Source organism: Chenopodium quinoa, unplaced genomic scaffold (genome assembly GCF_001683475.1).
Source record: "Chenopodium quinoa cultivar QQ74 unplaced genomic scaffold, ASM168347v1, whole genome shotgun sequence".
Lineage (NCBI taxonomy): Eukaryota > Viridiplantae > Streptophyta > Magnoliopsida > Caryophyllales > Amaranthaceae > Chenopodium > Chenopodium quinoa.
This window is the reverse complement of record NW_018742418.1, coordinates 9,495,177-9,509,497: the sequence shown is the minus strand read 5'-3', so window position 1 is coordinate 9,509,497 and position 14,321 is coordinate 9,495,177. Positions and strand designations below refer to the sequence as shown.

The window sequence follows — 14,321 nt, the reverse complement described above, 5'->3', positions numbered from 1 at the left end:
CTCACTTACTCAGTACTCATATACTACCCTCATTACTAAATAATTTGTCAATGTATATGTTTGACCATAAATACATGCAAATTTGTATTAGCGTGTGTTTATTCACCTGATTTTCACTGATATGAACTTATTAGACTTTATTAAACTTATTTTAGTTGTAATCTAAACTTAGGTAACCCTTATCAGAACTTATTTTTCCTGAACTGAACTTATCTGAACTTGAAATAAGTGAAAATAAGGTGAGCAATACAGGTTGTACAATAATACACAATTTTTGATATAAATTTGTGTAAAGAAAGCATGGTCAAATTTAATGTTGTATAAATAGTGTAAATGTTAACTTGTTGCAAGTGTTTGTAACACAACAAACTCAGTAAAAAAAAAAAAACCAACAACTATCACATATTCAATCATATAACTATAGGATCAAAGATAATGTTAATTTGACCATTAATATGTACCTATATTATAAAATCAAATCTCACATACATTATTTTCCGTAGTAACTTTTACGAAATATATAGTAAGGGATGTGTTTAAAATATGATTCTTGATACCATTTGTTTGATTTGATTGTGGAAGGAAGGTTTTTCTTTTATTTGATATATAGAAGTATTGATATGAGCCACTTTACCTTAGAAGTTTGAAGTATTTGTTTAGCCAATTCTAAACCCATAAATTATACCTTGATTCCGTGAACCAGACACCCCCTAATAATATACTTGTAATTATTTACAACGTTAAACGTTAAACGGTTAATCCACCCGATAAGCGGGTGGTTTAAAACGAAGCTATACTTCACTTTCGGAGCAGTCAATGAAAAACTTTCGCTAAATTTGCGCATTTCTTTTTATCAGAAGGGTAATGCTATTATTATTTTTTTAGGTGAATTGAAGGGAGTTGTATTTCTCTAAAGTCTAAAGTGCATTTTAATTTTGATGGTACTATTTGGTACCTTTATATTATTGTACTTGGAATCCCGAAAAAGAAGTGAACAAAAAGAAGAAATAAATCCCACTAACTTATTACCACTAAAATTAGCCATTATAAGTTAAACCAATGCAAATGGCCCAGGAAAAAAGGGCATGTTTATGTCTTAACCCTTTACCTTCTCAAAGTTCAATGCATATATTCTATTATTTGGATAAGGACACTCACTATCATCTATCAAATCTTACTCTACCAATACATGTTTTCTGGTATTATTATTGCATTTTCTATAGTCTTTTAATTTTCCAAGGTCTTTTCACACTTTATATAATACATAAGTGAGCTTAGTTGGTATTGGTAATAGAATAATTTGAATTTCATGATATCAGCAAAGATTATTTTTGTGTTAAAAAATGATACAATCAATTGTCATCACATTAGTTTATCGGGTTATTTGAGGTTTTTTCAAATATAGTTGGTTCTTACTATCAAGTCATTTTTAAAATCTATCATTGTAGGCCTTTTTATCCGTCAAAGATAATATGGCTACACTATGGCCTGGTTTATTTCAATTTTTTTTTTTCAATCCGAACAATTATGCATGGATGAAGAAGACTTATAAGTCGAAGAAAAATGCAAAATCATTGAATAAAGATTATTTAGAATTTCATTTCAATACTAGTCCATTCAGTTTAGCTCCATTCAGTCTAAAATTATAGCACCTAACTAACCAATTTATTCACATAATCACATTAAAGATTTAATTCTATAGATCATGAAAGGAGAAAAAACATAATAATTGCAAGAATTAGTGGTTAATCATCATTCATAATATACCTTAAAAACGATTATGGCACCGATTTAATAGGTAGGGCCACTTGAAGATGATGGGTTTAATTTGGAATGGTACTTCACAAACTTTGATCATCAGATGAGAAAGAGTTTGTGGTTTGGCATCTTTTCATCTTTTTCACTGCTTTATAATGTACGGACTACGGAGTACCTTTATTGGCTCTTTGCAATCAATGCAGTCGACAAGCACTGATGCGTCAATAATGGGCCAAAAACCTCGCTGTGGCATCGATTTGATTTGATGAGGCTTACAGTTTACCAAATACGCCTTCAATTTGGAACTAGTAACGCGACGATCAATTTCTTATTCAGTACTTCATACTAGTAATGTAAAAACCAAATTATTTCTTATTCAGTACTTCATACTAGTAATGTAATAGCCAAATTTCAATGGAGGTTGTTTTTAAAAGACCAAAAGAAATGCATCAGCAAGTTGCTACATTGCATTAGTAATGTGATAATTGAATCTGGATGACGGAAGAGTTTGTAAGATTCAATAAAGGCTTACCTTAGCGATAACCAATAGCATGCGTTATTGCCAGGGTGAAATAGCTTCAAATGCTAAAAAGTATCAACAAATGGCATCAAAGTGCAGAATAATTTTTACATTGAAATGATGCAAAATTCTTATATTCCATGAACGATACCATCTTCTCACTTATCCACAATTTCAATGGGAAAGCTATCACTACAAAGAATGTGGAATATCATCTCCAAGGCGAGTTGTACACAGGTCAAAAGCATATCACCACAAAGAATATCAATAGTAAGAGTTCATCACTTGTTCAAATCATAAAACACTCTTCAGCACAATCAATCGCTGTAGACAACTGCAGTGACGTAGAAATGCAATTTTCATGAAGGCTCTTTACGTTTCAGTAGTAGTCAGATCTGTTCAGTATACATCGGTTATAATCTACAAAAATCTACTATGATTAGGGTAAAAGTCTTAATCAGCATAAATTTGTACATGTAAGGGTTTTTTTTTTTTTTTTTTTTTTTTTTTTAATTTTTTTTTTTTATAAAAGTAAACCAACTAGTACCAATTGTACCTTGTCCACTGGCACGTTTTGGTTAAACTCATTCACTTATCAGACGCAAGTTGCAAGTCTATATATGTGCTTAATCAGGAGAAAGAACCCTGATATGCATCCTAATTCTCAAATTCGATGAGAATTTGCAGGAAAGGATCTGTGAAAAAATAATTATCACAACACGTAAGCCATAATAAAATGACTCTTTTTCTCTTAAATTTTCTGGAAAGAAATTATCTTTACAAATAGCAGCTTTGCCGATCAACAAAGTTTCATGAATAGCTTTACATCACAGTTCAAATTATGGCAGACAATGAATGATGATGGGAAGAATATGTGTGTTCAACGGGTGTCTTAGGAGCTCTCCAATCATGTTTCCAAACAGAGATATAGGAGAGCTAACTCTACCCCAACACGAGAGCATGAGAGCTCTCCAAGCAGAGCCCAGAGTCATATACCAATGTACTTGTATATTATCAATAGCAGTATATAGCTAATAACTAACAAATTTAAATTTCTTGGGAACAAAAACTCACTTGTGTTTCATTTTACAAAAGCCTTAAAGCCCTTATGTGTCATCTGTTTTTGTTGACAAACTGGAAATAATCCTCTTCCCCATAAAGTTTCCTGAAATGATCGATAAACATATAAATGTCACTTAACTTGCATTTCTCTCAAACAGAGAATACTATATGGACAATTGGACAAACGAAGAAAAGTAGTCTATTGAGACTCGGAACAGGTCATAGTTTGGGAAGCCAAAAAAGGAAGAGACAAACTAGCAACATGGAATCAAGTCAGTTAAATGAAAATAGCTGGTCATTTTAAATCTCATAATCCAGGTATATCTGAATGCATTGCGGAGACAAGAAATACATGTTGTCTAATACAACCTCCTCTAGTTCTATCAGGTCATATATGTTCTGTTGCTTAGTACACACTCTAATTTAAGTTATAGCACCAACAACATTTCAAATTAAAAGATCATCAATGACAGACAACCGTATCATTCCACCAGGCTCATATGATAGGGTTCCCAGTGACCACAATGCTTAACTATGGAATTTTAAATTTCTTTTCTGGAAAGGGTGGTACGAAATTTCAAAATTGAGCAAATAAGTATATGAATTAAGCTCATCAATTAGCCAAAGCCATAAACTTTACTTTCGAATTTCTGAGATGGATATGTAAAATCAAACTTACGCAAGATCCACCAAGGTTTCTGATTTGATCACAGCCTTCCCTTCTGGAAATTCTAGGCAAGAATGGTGCATTATCATTTCCTTCAAAGTGTGCTTAGTGCTTTTGACTTCATTATCCCACAAGATGCTCTAGTAACACGTGCAAGTTTATGTTAGTACATGACCTAAGTGAAAAGTGCGAAAAGCTTGAAGTTTGATCTACTAGAAAGCTAGCATAAATGTATACAATCAATCAAATCAATCAATTAATCAAAGCCTTAATCCCATAAGTGAGTTTTCCAGCTGCCAATTCCAAGCCTGGATAGAGGAGGAGGGTTTCGGTAGGCTAGTGACAGCCAGTGTAAAATTTTGTCACATCCCATGACATGAGCCATGATATAAATGCATACAGCAAGAATAAATCAAACGTGGGCTTAAACTGGGTCTCGTATGTAAGTTATGTTCTATCAAATAGACTTGAGAAAGTTTGAAGTGGTTTGTAACTTTTTTTGAATCCATATCTTAATACTTAATAGTTCGAAGAGGTGAAGTAAGATGCCAAGAGGGTACATGCTAATGAGAAATTAAACCGCTTAATTTCTTTAAATTTTAGTTAAACAGACTGAAAGTTTCAAGTACAGTAGATGAGATTGGATTTGGAATTACAACAGTCAAATCTATCCCACCAAATTTCAACTTTGATGATCCATCATTCCATCTTTAACAAAACCTAAGTGTTTTTTGCATTAATTTTCACATTGACCTACATTAGGAGTATAGTCAGACCTTACCAGTTTGAATAATTGGAGTTGCAAAACAAGTTGAAAATCTGAACTTAATGCAACTATGGCAATTTTCTATGTTCTATGTTTATATTTTCCATCTAGCTTTATAATGTTAAGTCAATAAAGACTAGACCCAGTGAATTTAGCTTCTTAAATATGTACCTTCCTGACATACTCTTTCTTCACCTCTTCCCATGGCAATTTTCCTTTAGGGGAGAAAACCGATGCATTCCAAAGAGCACCTCTTGCAACCATAATGGACGAGGCACCTACCATGTTAAGCATAATATTAGATAATAGACAGAAAAACAAAATACTCCCTCCGCTTCACAATGATCTTCTCATTTGGGATCATCTCAGATTGATGATTGAAATAAGTAATTGCATGTTAGACAAGCTACAAGCCTACAACTACATATGAAAACTCTATTGATGTAATGGTTAATTATCAACATTGAGCTGCATGACCCAAATCTGTTCTCTTTTCTCAAAATCTGACACCATCTAAATCAATTGTCAATTTTTTAGAAATCAATTTTTCTATATTTGGGAGTTGGATGGCTAATATTTACCTCATTGTCCTACTGCATTAGATATCACCTACTCTGTTAAGTTCTAATCTAAATATTCCTACTATAAGGATCGGAAGAGTCTTGATTTTTGAACCTGTAGCATTTTTTATGCGCTGAATATCTTCATAATCAAAGACATCGCCATTTGCTATTACTGGAACTGATAATGCAGCAACCACATCAGCAATCTCATTCCACTTAGCAGGATCCCTTGGTCTATCTGGAACTTTTCTGTAATATATTTGATAGATAGGGTAAAGAAGGGAAAAAAGGATTTAAAGGAAAATAATAAGTGAAATTGCCTTAATTAAATGTGTTTAGGCAATGATCAGAACACTTCAGAAGAAAAAAAAAAATGAATTAACATGCAAGCAAAAATGGAAGGCTAATGATCACATGTGAAATAGTATAATATACTCAAATAGGAGGGGAAACAAAAGCAAAGGAGGTAAGCACAACCTTCCATGGACAGCAAGAGCAGAAACACCTGTTTTCTCAATCTGTCTGGCCAATTCCACAGTGTCATGAGATGTTTTCAAAAGTCGTATTTTACATGTTACGGGGGTATTTAGGTTCCTCTTCAATGTTGTCAGAATCTGAATTAAGGAAATAAGCCAATCAGATTGTTGTATTATAGCCATAAATGAACAACAAAGACAAGGTGAGTGGAATAAGGGGGAAAAAACATTTATTGATAAATTGAAATATAACACACAACATAGAGACAACTGAAAGACTTCTGATTTTTGAAGAATGGCATACATCGTGAATAGTCTCTGGCTTTGATAGCAATGCAGCACCCATGCCCCCACTAATAGAAAATGACCTGGGACAACCCATATTGATATCAACAGCAGCAACATCATTGCACCTGTGAAGGAAGATCTACTTCAGTAAACCGCATGATCACAGCATAAGATAACCCTCCCCCCCCTCATTAAAATGCATAGAATCACCTCTGCAGCTTATTAGAACTATTCTAATTAAAATGCATAGAATCACCTCTGCAGCAACAATTGTTTTTTGATAATCAGCAATACTCAACTTGAACAAAACGGAAATCAAAAGATGAAGGCAAAGAGAGAACACGCCAAAATTATATGTGGGAACCTGAAATCCGGGAGTTAACCGACGAGATGCATTATGGAGTAATTGATAAATATAAATAGTGATTACAAGCATTCAAGCAACGAGCATGAATAACTAGTGGTACTTATCACATCCACCAAAGCATTTCAAAAGAACCACATGAATCTTCATGCTCCTGGCCCTTACAAGCAAAGTTATATTCATCCTTTTTAAGAGCCCATTTCGAAGAGGTCTATCGGTAATGGCCATCACCAAAACAGCATCACATTGCGTGCTAATGTCCTTGTAAGCTTCCAACTTATACTCATGGCCGAAACATTCTTGACTTGCCCTTCCGACTTCATGCGCCTCGGACAGTCGGACTTGTGCTTCATTACAGTAGCTTTGTAGTGCCTATAAAATAGGCCTTTATAGTGCATTGTTGATAAATTCTTCTTCATAATTTACTATCATATTCAATAATAGCAAGTTTTTAATTCCAAAATACCTTCATATCGACTAGTTTATAAAATTCCTCCAACAATCAGTTCATTAAACACAAGAATCACACATGACAAACCATTTCTTTGTTTTAATAAGCCAAGGGAAGTCTGAAACCATTTCTTTGTTTTAATAAGCCAAGGGAAGTCCGAAACCATTTCTTTGCGCACTGTTTTTATGTTTTTCTTTTCCTATGGGGCGGGGGGGGGGGGGGGGTGGGGTTAGATAGCATTAGATTTCAAGTTAACACTTTGTTTAAGAGAAAATGGATAGAAGACTAGAAATTACGGAAGGGATCAGGTTCCTCTTGTTTGGATAAGAGATTGGGGAAGGAATGAGAAGGCGAGGGAGGGGTCCATTTGCTTTCCCTCTTATATAAACAACATTCCTCCAAAATTGAAGAGATTTGAAGGGAAAATGAACTCCACGTTCCCCCTCCCTTTCTCTTATTACCTTCATTTCCCTTCTCTTGCTATCCAAACAAAGTGTAAATATTCCAAAGTATCCAACAATTCCCATGACCAAGAACATTGGCTTGAAGCCTTGATCAGATAAATTGAAGGAACGAGATACTACATTACTTAAGGATGGATCTTAGACCACTTAAAAGTTCATAAAGGGACAATATCAGGGTGTGTTATCGGTGCCTAACAGCTACTATATAATCATATAGCCAAGAATTTATTGCAGGAGCTTATTATTTACAGCCTTAAGCATCACACTACTCACTGAATAGATCCACATTCAACAGATACATGTTTCTTCAAGAAGAGATTTAAAGTAATAAACATTGTGCGTGTAAAATTTTCTTACAGGAGTTACAGCACATACAATGACAAAGTCTCTGCATCCTCTCTCTTTTATAAGGAAATACTAACTCCAGTGCTAAAACAAAAAAAATTAAAGTAAAACTAGGGGAATTGACTCTCCAATTGGTCATTTCATAGATTTCTCCCCAAGAGCGGAGAGTCATACTTCAATTATCTCCCTCCTCAAAGAAATCCAAAAAGGAACATATAAACAGCCTCGTTCTTTATTTTTCCCCTTTGAGGATTCATTACCTATTCTTTTTGTCAAGTGACATGGTATTAATGATATTTGAGACAAAAAGCATTGGTGTGATACATACAAGTGATTGTGCATCAAAATTTTAAAGCAAGAGTAGTGTAAGATAAATCTAAATGTAAACTTAGGATGCTCAAAACTATGTTCATTCTCAAACAATTTGTAAGTACTCTAATTTAACTTTACATCACCTAACAATCCTATTGAAAATGGTAAAGAAACATACACAAGTTGGGCAGCCTTGAGAGCTCTAACAGCATCAGAAGTCCCCATCTGAAACACGACCCGGTTATGCTCCTCCGGGCAGGTCCTAAATACCACACTTTGAGTCCCTTTCTCAACAACATCAATCGTACCCAAATAATCTGGCAACAATAACACATAAATCAATCCACCTAATAGTACCATAGTTTTACAAATTCACACCCAAAAAGTAAACAAATAGAAGTAAGAGTAAGAACCGTTAACGATACGATCGCACTTAACAAGCTTATGGTCGATAATTTCCTCCCCATAAGTGATATCAGCACCATATTCAGCAGCTAACAACCTCAAAGGCAGTGTACCCTAACAACATCATATTCATCCATGTAATTTCTTGTCAACCCATCATTATAACATGAAAAACTCTAATACCCAACTGATAAATAAAACCCAATATCGTCAATTATAAGCAGAATTGAAGTTGGAACTTATGGGGATAGAGTGAAAGCGTCAAATAATAAGTCAAAAGAGAAAGAGAAAGAGAGGAGACTTACAACTCGAACCATAGGAGCAAGAACAAGCTTGTTGTTGTAGTCCATGTTTGGCGGTTACAACGGCGCCGAAAACGGGGCCGGGAAAGTGTAGAGTCGTTTAATGTGGTGCGACAAGTGATGGGCCTGACTTGGAGTTTTTGATATTAAGGTTGTTGAATAGAATTTGTAACAGGCCAAGCCCATTTTAGAAATGATACAAAAGTGTAGTCTCGTTTGATGTTTAATTAAGGTCAAAATTTAGGCAAAACAGATTATTAAATCGGAAAATTTGTCAATTGCAGTTATTTAAAGTTTGTATTTTGTAAATTACAGTCATTTAAAAAAAAAAAATTGCAAATTGCAGCACAAAAGTACTAATAACTTGCTAATTGCCACCCAAATCAATTTTTTCTTCGATTTGCGTGCTGAAAAGTAATTCGTAAAGGTTATAGGGGTCATTTTAGCCCTTAAGACTCCGAATTGAGCTCGGAATTGAAATAAAAACATAAGTGTCTCGTCTTGCGCATAAAAAATGTATCGATTTGTGTGCACCTATTTTTGCCGTGAAAACGAGCCACTTACTTTAATTGTTTGACAATTCCGAGCTCAATTTGGAACCTTAAGGACTAAAATGGCCCCTATTAATGGAATATTTTTTGGCATGCAAATCGATGCAAATATTAAAATGGGTTGTCATTTACAATTTATTAGTACTTTTGGGCTGCAATTTGTATTTTTTTTTTAAATGGCTGCAATTGACAAATTTTCTTATTAAATCAAACTAGGCTTTAAAAAATTCAGACCGTAACATCTTATTTCATGCAAAGAGAATAATGTCTTAGCCATTATCAGGAAACATTTGAGAAATTATAGCAGCATCTTCTTCTTTTCAAATGCATTTTCCTTCCAGCTACAAATGCTTGCAAAAATTCATAAATTATTGGAAAAATTGATGTTACCAGTTTCAACTGTGGACATTCTTTTTTAAACAGTCCCAACTATTGATTAACTCATGACAGTCCAAACTTTGGGGGTGTCTTTCTTAAAACATTCCCTAGCTTATAATGATCAGGTAAATTATTTAAAATTGTCATGTGTTCAATTTTTAGTGGTCCGTTTTTTTTTAAAAAAATAACATTAAGATGGTGTAAAAGGGAGGGGATGGGTGTTTAGAGTGGTGTAGGATTAATTTTCTTAAATATGCCTAATGAAAACAAGACACGTGGCTCCATAACCGGTTAAAAATATGTTAGGGACCGTTTTGAGAAGGATCCCCTAAGTGGCTAAGTTAATCAATAGTAGGGACCGTACCTTTTAAATAAAACTTGTCATAATTGGGACTGCTATTGTCAATTTTTCCTAAATTATTTTCTAAACAATGAACTAACTATCACGCTACAATGAATCTGGACGAATTTTAAATCGTCTAGCAAGTTTCTTTAAGGAAGTTTCACCTCAAAACCATATGGCAATAGGAGGAGTAACCCTATAACCTTATAAAGTGCTTAAATATCTCTTTATTTTTCAATAAGAGACACTTACATGTATTGTTTGGGTAGTTTATTACTGCAACAACCTTTGTTGTTGCGTTAGTTTCCCAAACTGAGTTTCACTGCAAGAACTTAGCACCTGATCCATTTGCATTGACATTGTTTCATTTTCTTTGCTTCATGTTTTTATCATCCAAATTGACTCAACACACAAGGTTTCAAAAAAAAAAAAAAAAAAGAAAAAAAAAAGAGAAATAAATAACAAATGCCAAAAAAATAAATTAAAACACTACATTGCTAAAGGAACTACCCTAATATCTCATGAACATGGCTAGAATATAGTGTAAAAAATGATGCTCATTAGCTCACAATTAAGTTTCTCGATACGGTTTTTATGGTCAAGTTATTTTTAACTTAGCCTACTACATTCAAATGTATTTGTTGAAGGGGAAGTTATGATGAGGATTACATACATATTTCAAATATTCATCTACAATAATAATCATAGCTTTTATCGAGGAAAATTTGTTTGATCCAACATTATATTTATAGTATTTTTCAGATTTTGAAATCTACTGTATATTTCGTATGATTTTCAATTCAGTTTGATACCAATAAGCTTATACTAACTACATCTATTTCTTAATAATCATAACATTTTAACTAGCACATAAGCCAATAGATAACTTTGATCATTAGTATTTATAATTATACGAAGTATATTATTAAGAAATATATAAAGTTATATAATGAAAATATACATAAAGACTACTCCAAAAATATATTATATGGCAACATATGTTTTTTATACACGGGTAATAAAAGAAACATAATACAAATAAACATATAAATAGTGCAGTTTTCAAGAAAAAAAAAAAGAAGCATATAAATAGTGCAAAAGTTGAATTGTTACGATTATTACAAAACGGAGGTAATAGAATTTTAGATTTTGGTCATCCGCCATTTATGTGTAGGCTAATCTACGGCCTATGGGCAGCCAGGCACTCATCTTTATTAGGCAGCACAACAATGTTTAATGAATTAATTAGCTTAAACAGCCTAGTAATGCGTTGATTAAGCTTTGACATGGATTATCTTTACGTTGCTTCCACGATGGTGTAAAAAAATTGTTGTCATATTCATACAAATAGGACAAAACCCAAAATTTATAACCTAAAAATGTAGAGACTAAGTTACACATAATACACACTAAGGTGCTGATTATATGGAAATTAAATCATTTACAAATCACAACTAACTCTACATAAAATGATGTGGATATGAGTCCTTATCTTGCGAACAAATCAACCTTATCACAAAATTATTATATATGCAATCTTAATGTTAAATTCATGGAATAAACTTATAAACTTAACGGCTAAATCAATTATTCTTTGAATAAACTTTATTATATTCGGTTTATGTTATCAAAAATTACATTGCTTATCAAAACAACACGTGCTAACAGATGAAATTAATCATGTATATGAAGATATTATATTTCTATGTCAAAATTCTTGTGATTAGTGAGTTGTAATCCTTCCTATGTTATTTGATTTTCAAATCGTTATTTTTATACATTGTCAACAGCTGTGTTTAGGGTTGACTTTGTAACTCCTTACGTCAAGCTTGAGTGTTTGCGATTTTTACCTAATGCCAAATTTCTTTTTGACTCACCGTACAAGCAATTATTTAAGCTCATATAGTTCTCGATATCATTTTCCTAAGTTTGGTGGGATCAGAGTACGTGAAATTAAATCTAAGGTCACGTCGAAGATAGATGTGAAGAGTGTCAGGTCATGTGTGCCGAGCGGCTTGAGCCTGTGCGTTTTGGATAGAGGTCATCAAAGTTAGCCCGGTCTGTTGGTCTGGTCCAAAAATTTATATTTTTTGGGCGGGTTTGAGAATGCGTTTTTATGCATATTTAATTGATTTTTAGGCCCGGTCCGAAAAGTCCGCACGGTCCGACCATTTTGAATGGGTTTGGGCACAAAAATTCCGGCCCGAACCTTGACACGGCTCGAGAAGCGGGCATAATTTTTTAGTTTCGGCCCGACCCGCCTAATGATCACCTCTAGTTTTGGACTACGATCAAGCTTACTACATACGTGTTGTGCCGAAAAAAGGCCTAGACGCAACCCAATGCCACATCTATTGTGTTGTAACTTGTCAATTTCACTTATAACAAGTGTACTTTGTCATGTCGGACCATATCATTATATCGTGCTTATTTTTTGGGTCTTTCTATTAAAAAAAGTGGCAGAAGCTCGACCCGCAGGCCACAACATGACATACATTGTAATTTGTTGTGCCTATGTATCTTGTGCTCGAGCATGGTTAGATTATGATAATTTGGAAGAAGTCCAGCAAATATCATAAGGTTTATTATTACCAACTTATTAAAATGATTGACATCTCTAATCTCTTAATTAGGTATATGATTAAATTTAAGATTATGAATAATTATCAACCATAATATCGCATTCAATATTTTTTTTTATTTTTCGATTATCTCTCATATAGATGTGTATGATGAAGATTAACAAATACTGTATTAATTTTTTCCAAAATGGTAAAATAGTATGTTTGTTGATCGAATATTTACTATGTCTGTGGCATGGGTCTCCAATTGGCCAATCTAGCTTTTTAAAGGGAATTTTTAGCAACCATATAAGTCTGAAGATTTGTAGATTTTATCAATTGAGGTCTTTAGGTAAAGGTGTCAATTTGGGTAGTGTCTGGCTTGGGTCGGGTTAGGTATGGCTCATTTTAAATTTAAGTCATGTTAAATTATTGTGTTCGTACAAGTTAAAATTTAAATGTGGTTGTTATCAGATCGGTGGGTTGAGTCAATTTTTGACACTTCTATTCTTGAGGATATAGTTGATTAGTTGGTGAGTATTTAAAAGTAATAGTATAGTTCATATAATTCATTACTACAACCAAAAAAAAAAAAACAATATTGCTTTTGTAAATATATTTAGTACAAGGATTTCTTATATATATATAGATGAAAGGGTATACTTCTAGAGTTTTCATTTAGGGTGTGTTTGGTTGATATAATTTAATTGTTCTAATGAAAAATCACTTTTATCAATTTCCTTATTTTTCCTTGTTGGGTTTGTGAAAGGGTGAAAAATAATTATCCAGATGGTGTAAATTAAATTCTCAATGGTTGGAAAGATTTTCCTTTTCTAAATAGTGGAAGCTATGTTTCCAATTTTTACGGTCTTCGATCTTATCTATTTTCACTTTTCCACTCCTATTTTCAATATATATATTAACTTTTCTGAAATTAAAGGAAACAAATAAATGATTTTTTTTTGCAATTGTAGTTTCCTTACAAAAATGTTTTCCATGAAAAATAATTTTTCATTGAAAATGTTTATGTCAAACCCAACAAAGTCTTAGTTGTAACTTTATGTTGTTGTACCATTCACAGATGGAGTAATTTACTTTGAATATCTTTGATGATCCATGTCAATGGAATGACCATGTAAAATTTTGTTAAATATGTCTTAAATGATATTTTGATACAACTTTTAATACTCCATAAATTTTATGGACCGATCGATGATAATAAAAAAATTGAAACAGTTTAAATAACCTATTAACAGGAAAAAAAAGAAAGTGTCTTGACTTAATAAAAACCAGCGCATTTTGTGTGCGGTTGACCACACCATGTGACGCTTGACGCTTGTAAAAGAACAAAGTAACCCCTATTACTCTGCCCGACTAACCCCTATAACACTGACGGAGTAATTCCTATAATACTGACCGAGTAACTAATATTACAACAAAGTAACCCCAATGATGGCTAGCCACACGGTGTGACCAGCCACATGCGAAAGTTTTTGAACAATAACGAAGGAAGTTTGTAACAAGATATAGCTAATGACCTATTGATTGCTCTTTTAATTTGGTTAATAATCAACTTGTTTGCTAATTTTTTTTTTTTTGAATAATGCTAATTGTTTTCTTATATTATGATGAATAGTGTAATTTAAACTTATAACATGATAAATTAATTTCGAATAAAGCGAGTAGAAAAGAAGTACAAGAGTTTAAAACTTTTTTACCCCGATTCGTATAGTTTATTATTGAGT

The 14,321-nt window shown here is 33.1% G+C and overlaps 1 protein-coding gene across 3 annotated transcripts; it reads right to left on the bottom strand.

Annotated features, from left to right (window-relative positions):
- Positions 1 to 1,820: 1,820 nt before the first annotated feature.
- LOC110713398 (tRNA-dihydrouridine(20) synthase [NAD(P)+]-like) lies at positions 1,821 to 8,905 on the bottom strand. 3 transcript variants are annotated; one of them, XR_002509911.1, is made up of 11 exons: positions 8,747 to 8,905; positions 8,450 to 8,555; positions 8,215 to 8,353; positions 6,117 to 6,225; positions 5,814 to 5,950; positions 5,449 to 5,585; positions 4,945 to 5,051; positions 4,020 to 4,147; positions 3,353 to 3,443; positions 2,835 to 2,973; positions 1,821 to 2,673 (listed from the first exon to the last, which is right to left on the bottom strand). XR_002509911.1 is itself a non-coding variant. In XM_021891858.1 (10 exons), the coding sequence occupies exons 1-9, from the start codon at positions 8,789 to 8,791 to the stop codon at positions 3,392 to 3,394; spliced, it is 960 nt and encodes a 319-aa protein (XP_021747550.1). In that variant the 5' UTR covers positions 8,792 to 8,905; the 3' UTR covers positions 1,826 to 2,673; positions 3,353 to 3,391. The 3 variants fall into 3 exon arrangements, 2 of the variants coding, with proteins under 2 accessions (XP_021747550.1, XP_021747545.1); XM_021891858.1 differs by lacking the exon at positions 2,835 to 2,973 and having other exon boundaries at positions 1,826 to 2,673; XM_021891853.1 differs by lacking the exons at positions 1,821 to 2,673; positions 2,835 to 2,973 and having other exon boundaries at positions 3,001 to 3,443.
- Between the last annotated feature and the right edge of the window lie 5,416 nt (positions 8,906 to 14,321).

Coding starts and splice junctions, on each gene's coding strand:
- LOC110713398 (XM_021891858.1), bottom strand. CDS start 8,791: ATGGACTACAACAACAAGCTTGTTCTTGCTCCTATGGTTCGAGTT. Junction 8,556..8,746: donor TTGCTCCTATGGTTCGAGTT/GTAAGTCTCCTC, acceptor TGATGTTGTTAG/GGTACACTGCCTTTGAGGTT. Junction 3,444..4,019: donor GAAACCTTGGTGGATCTTGC/GTAAGTTTGATT, acceptor CGATCATTTCAG/GAAACTTTATGGGGAAGAGG.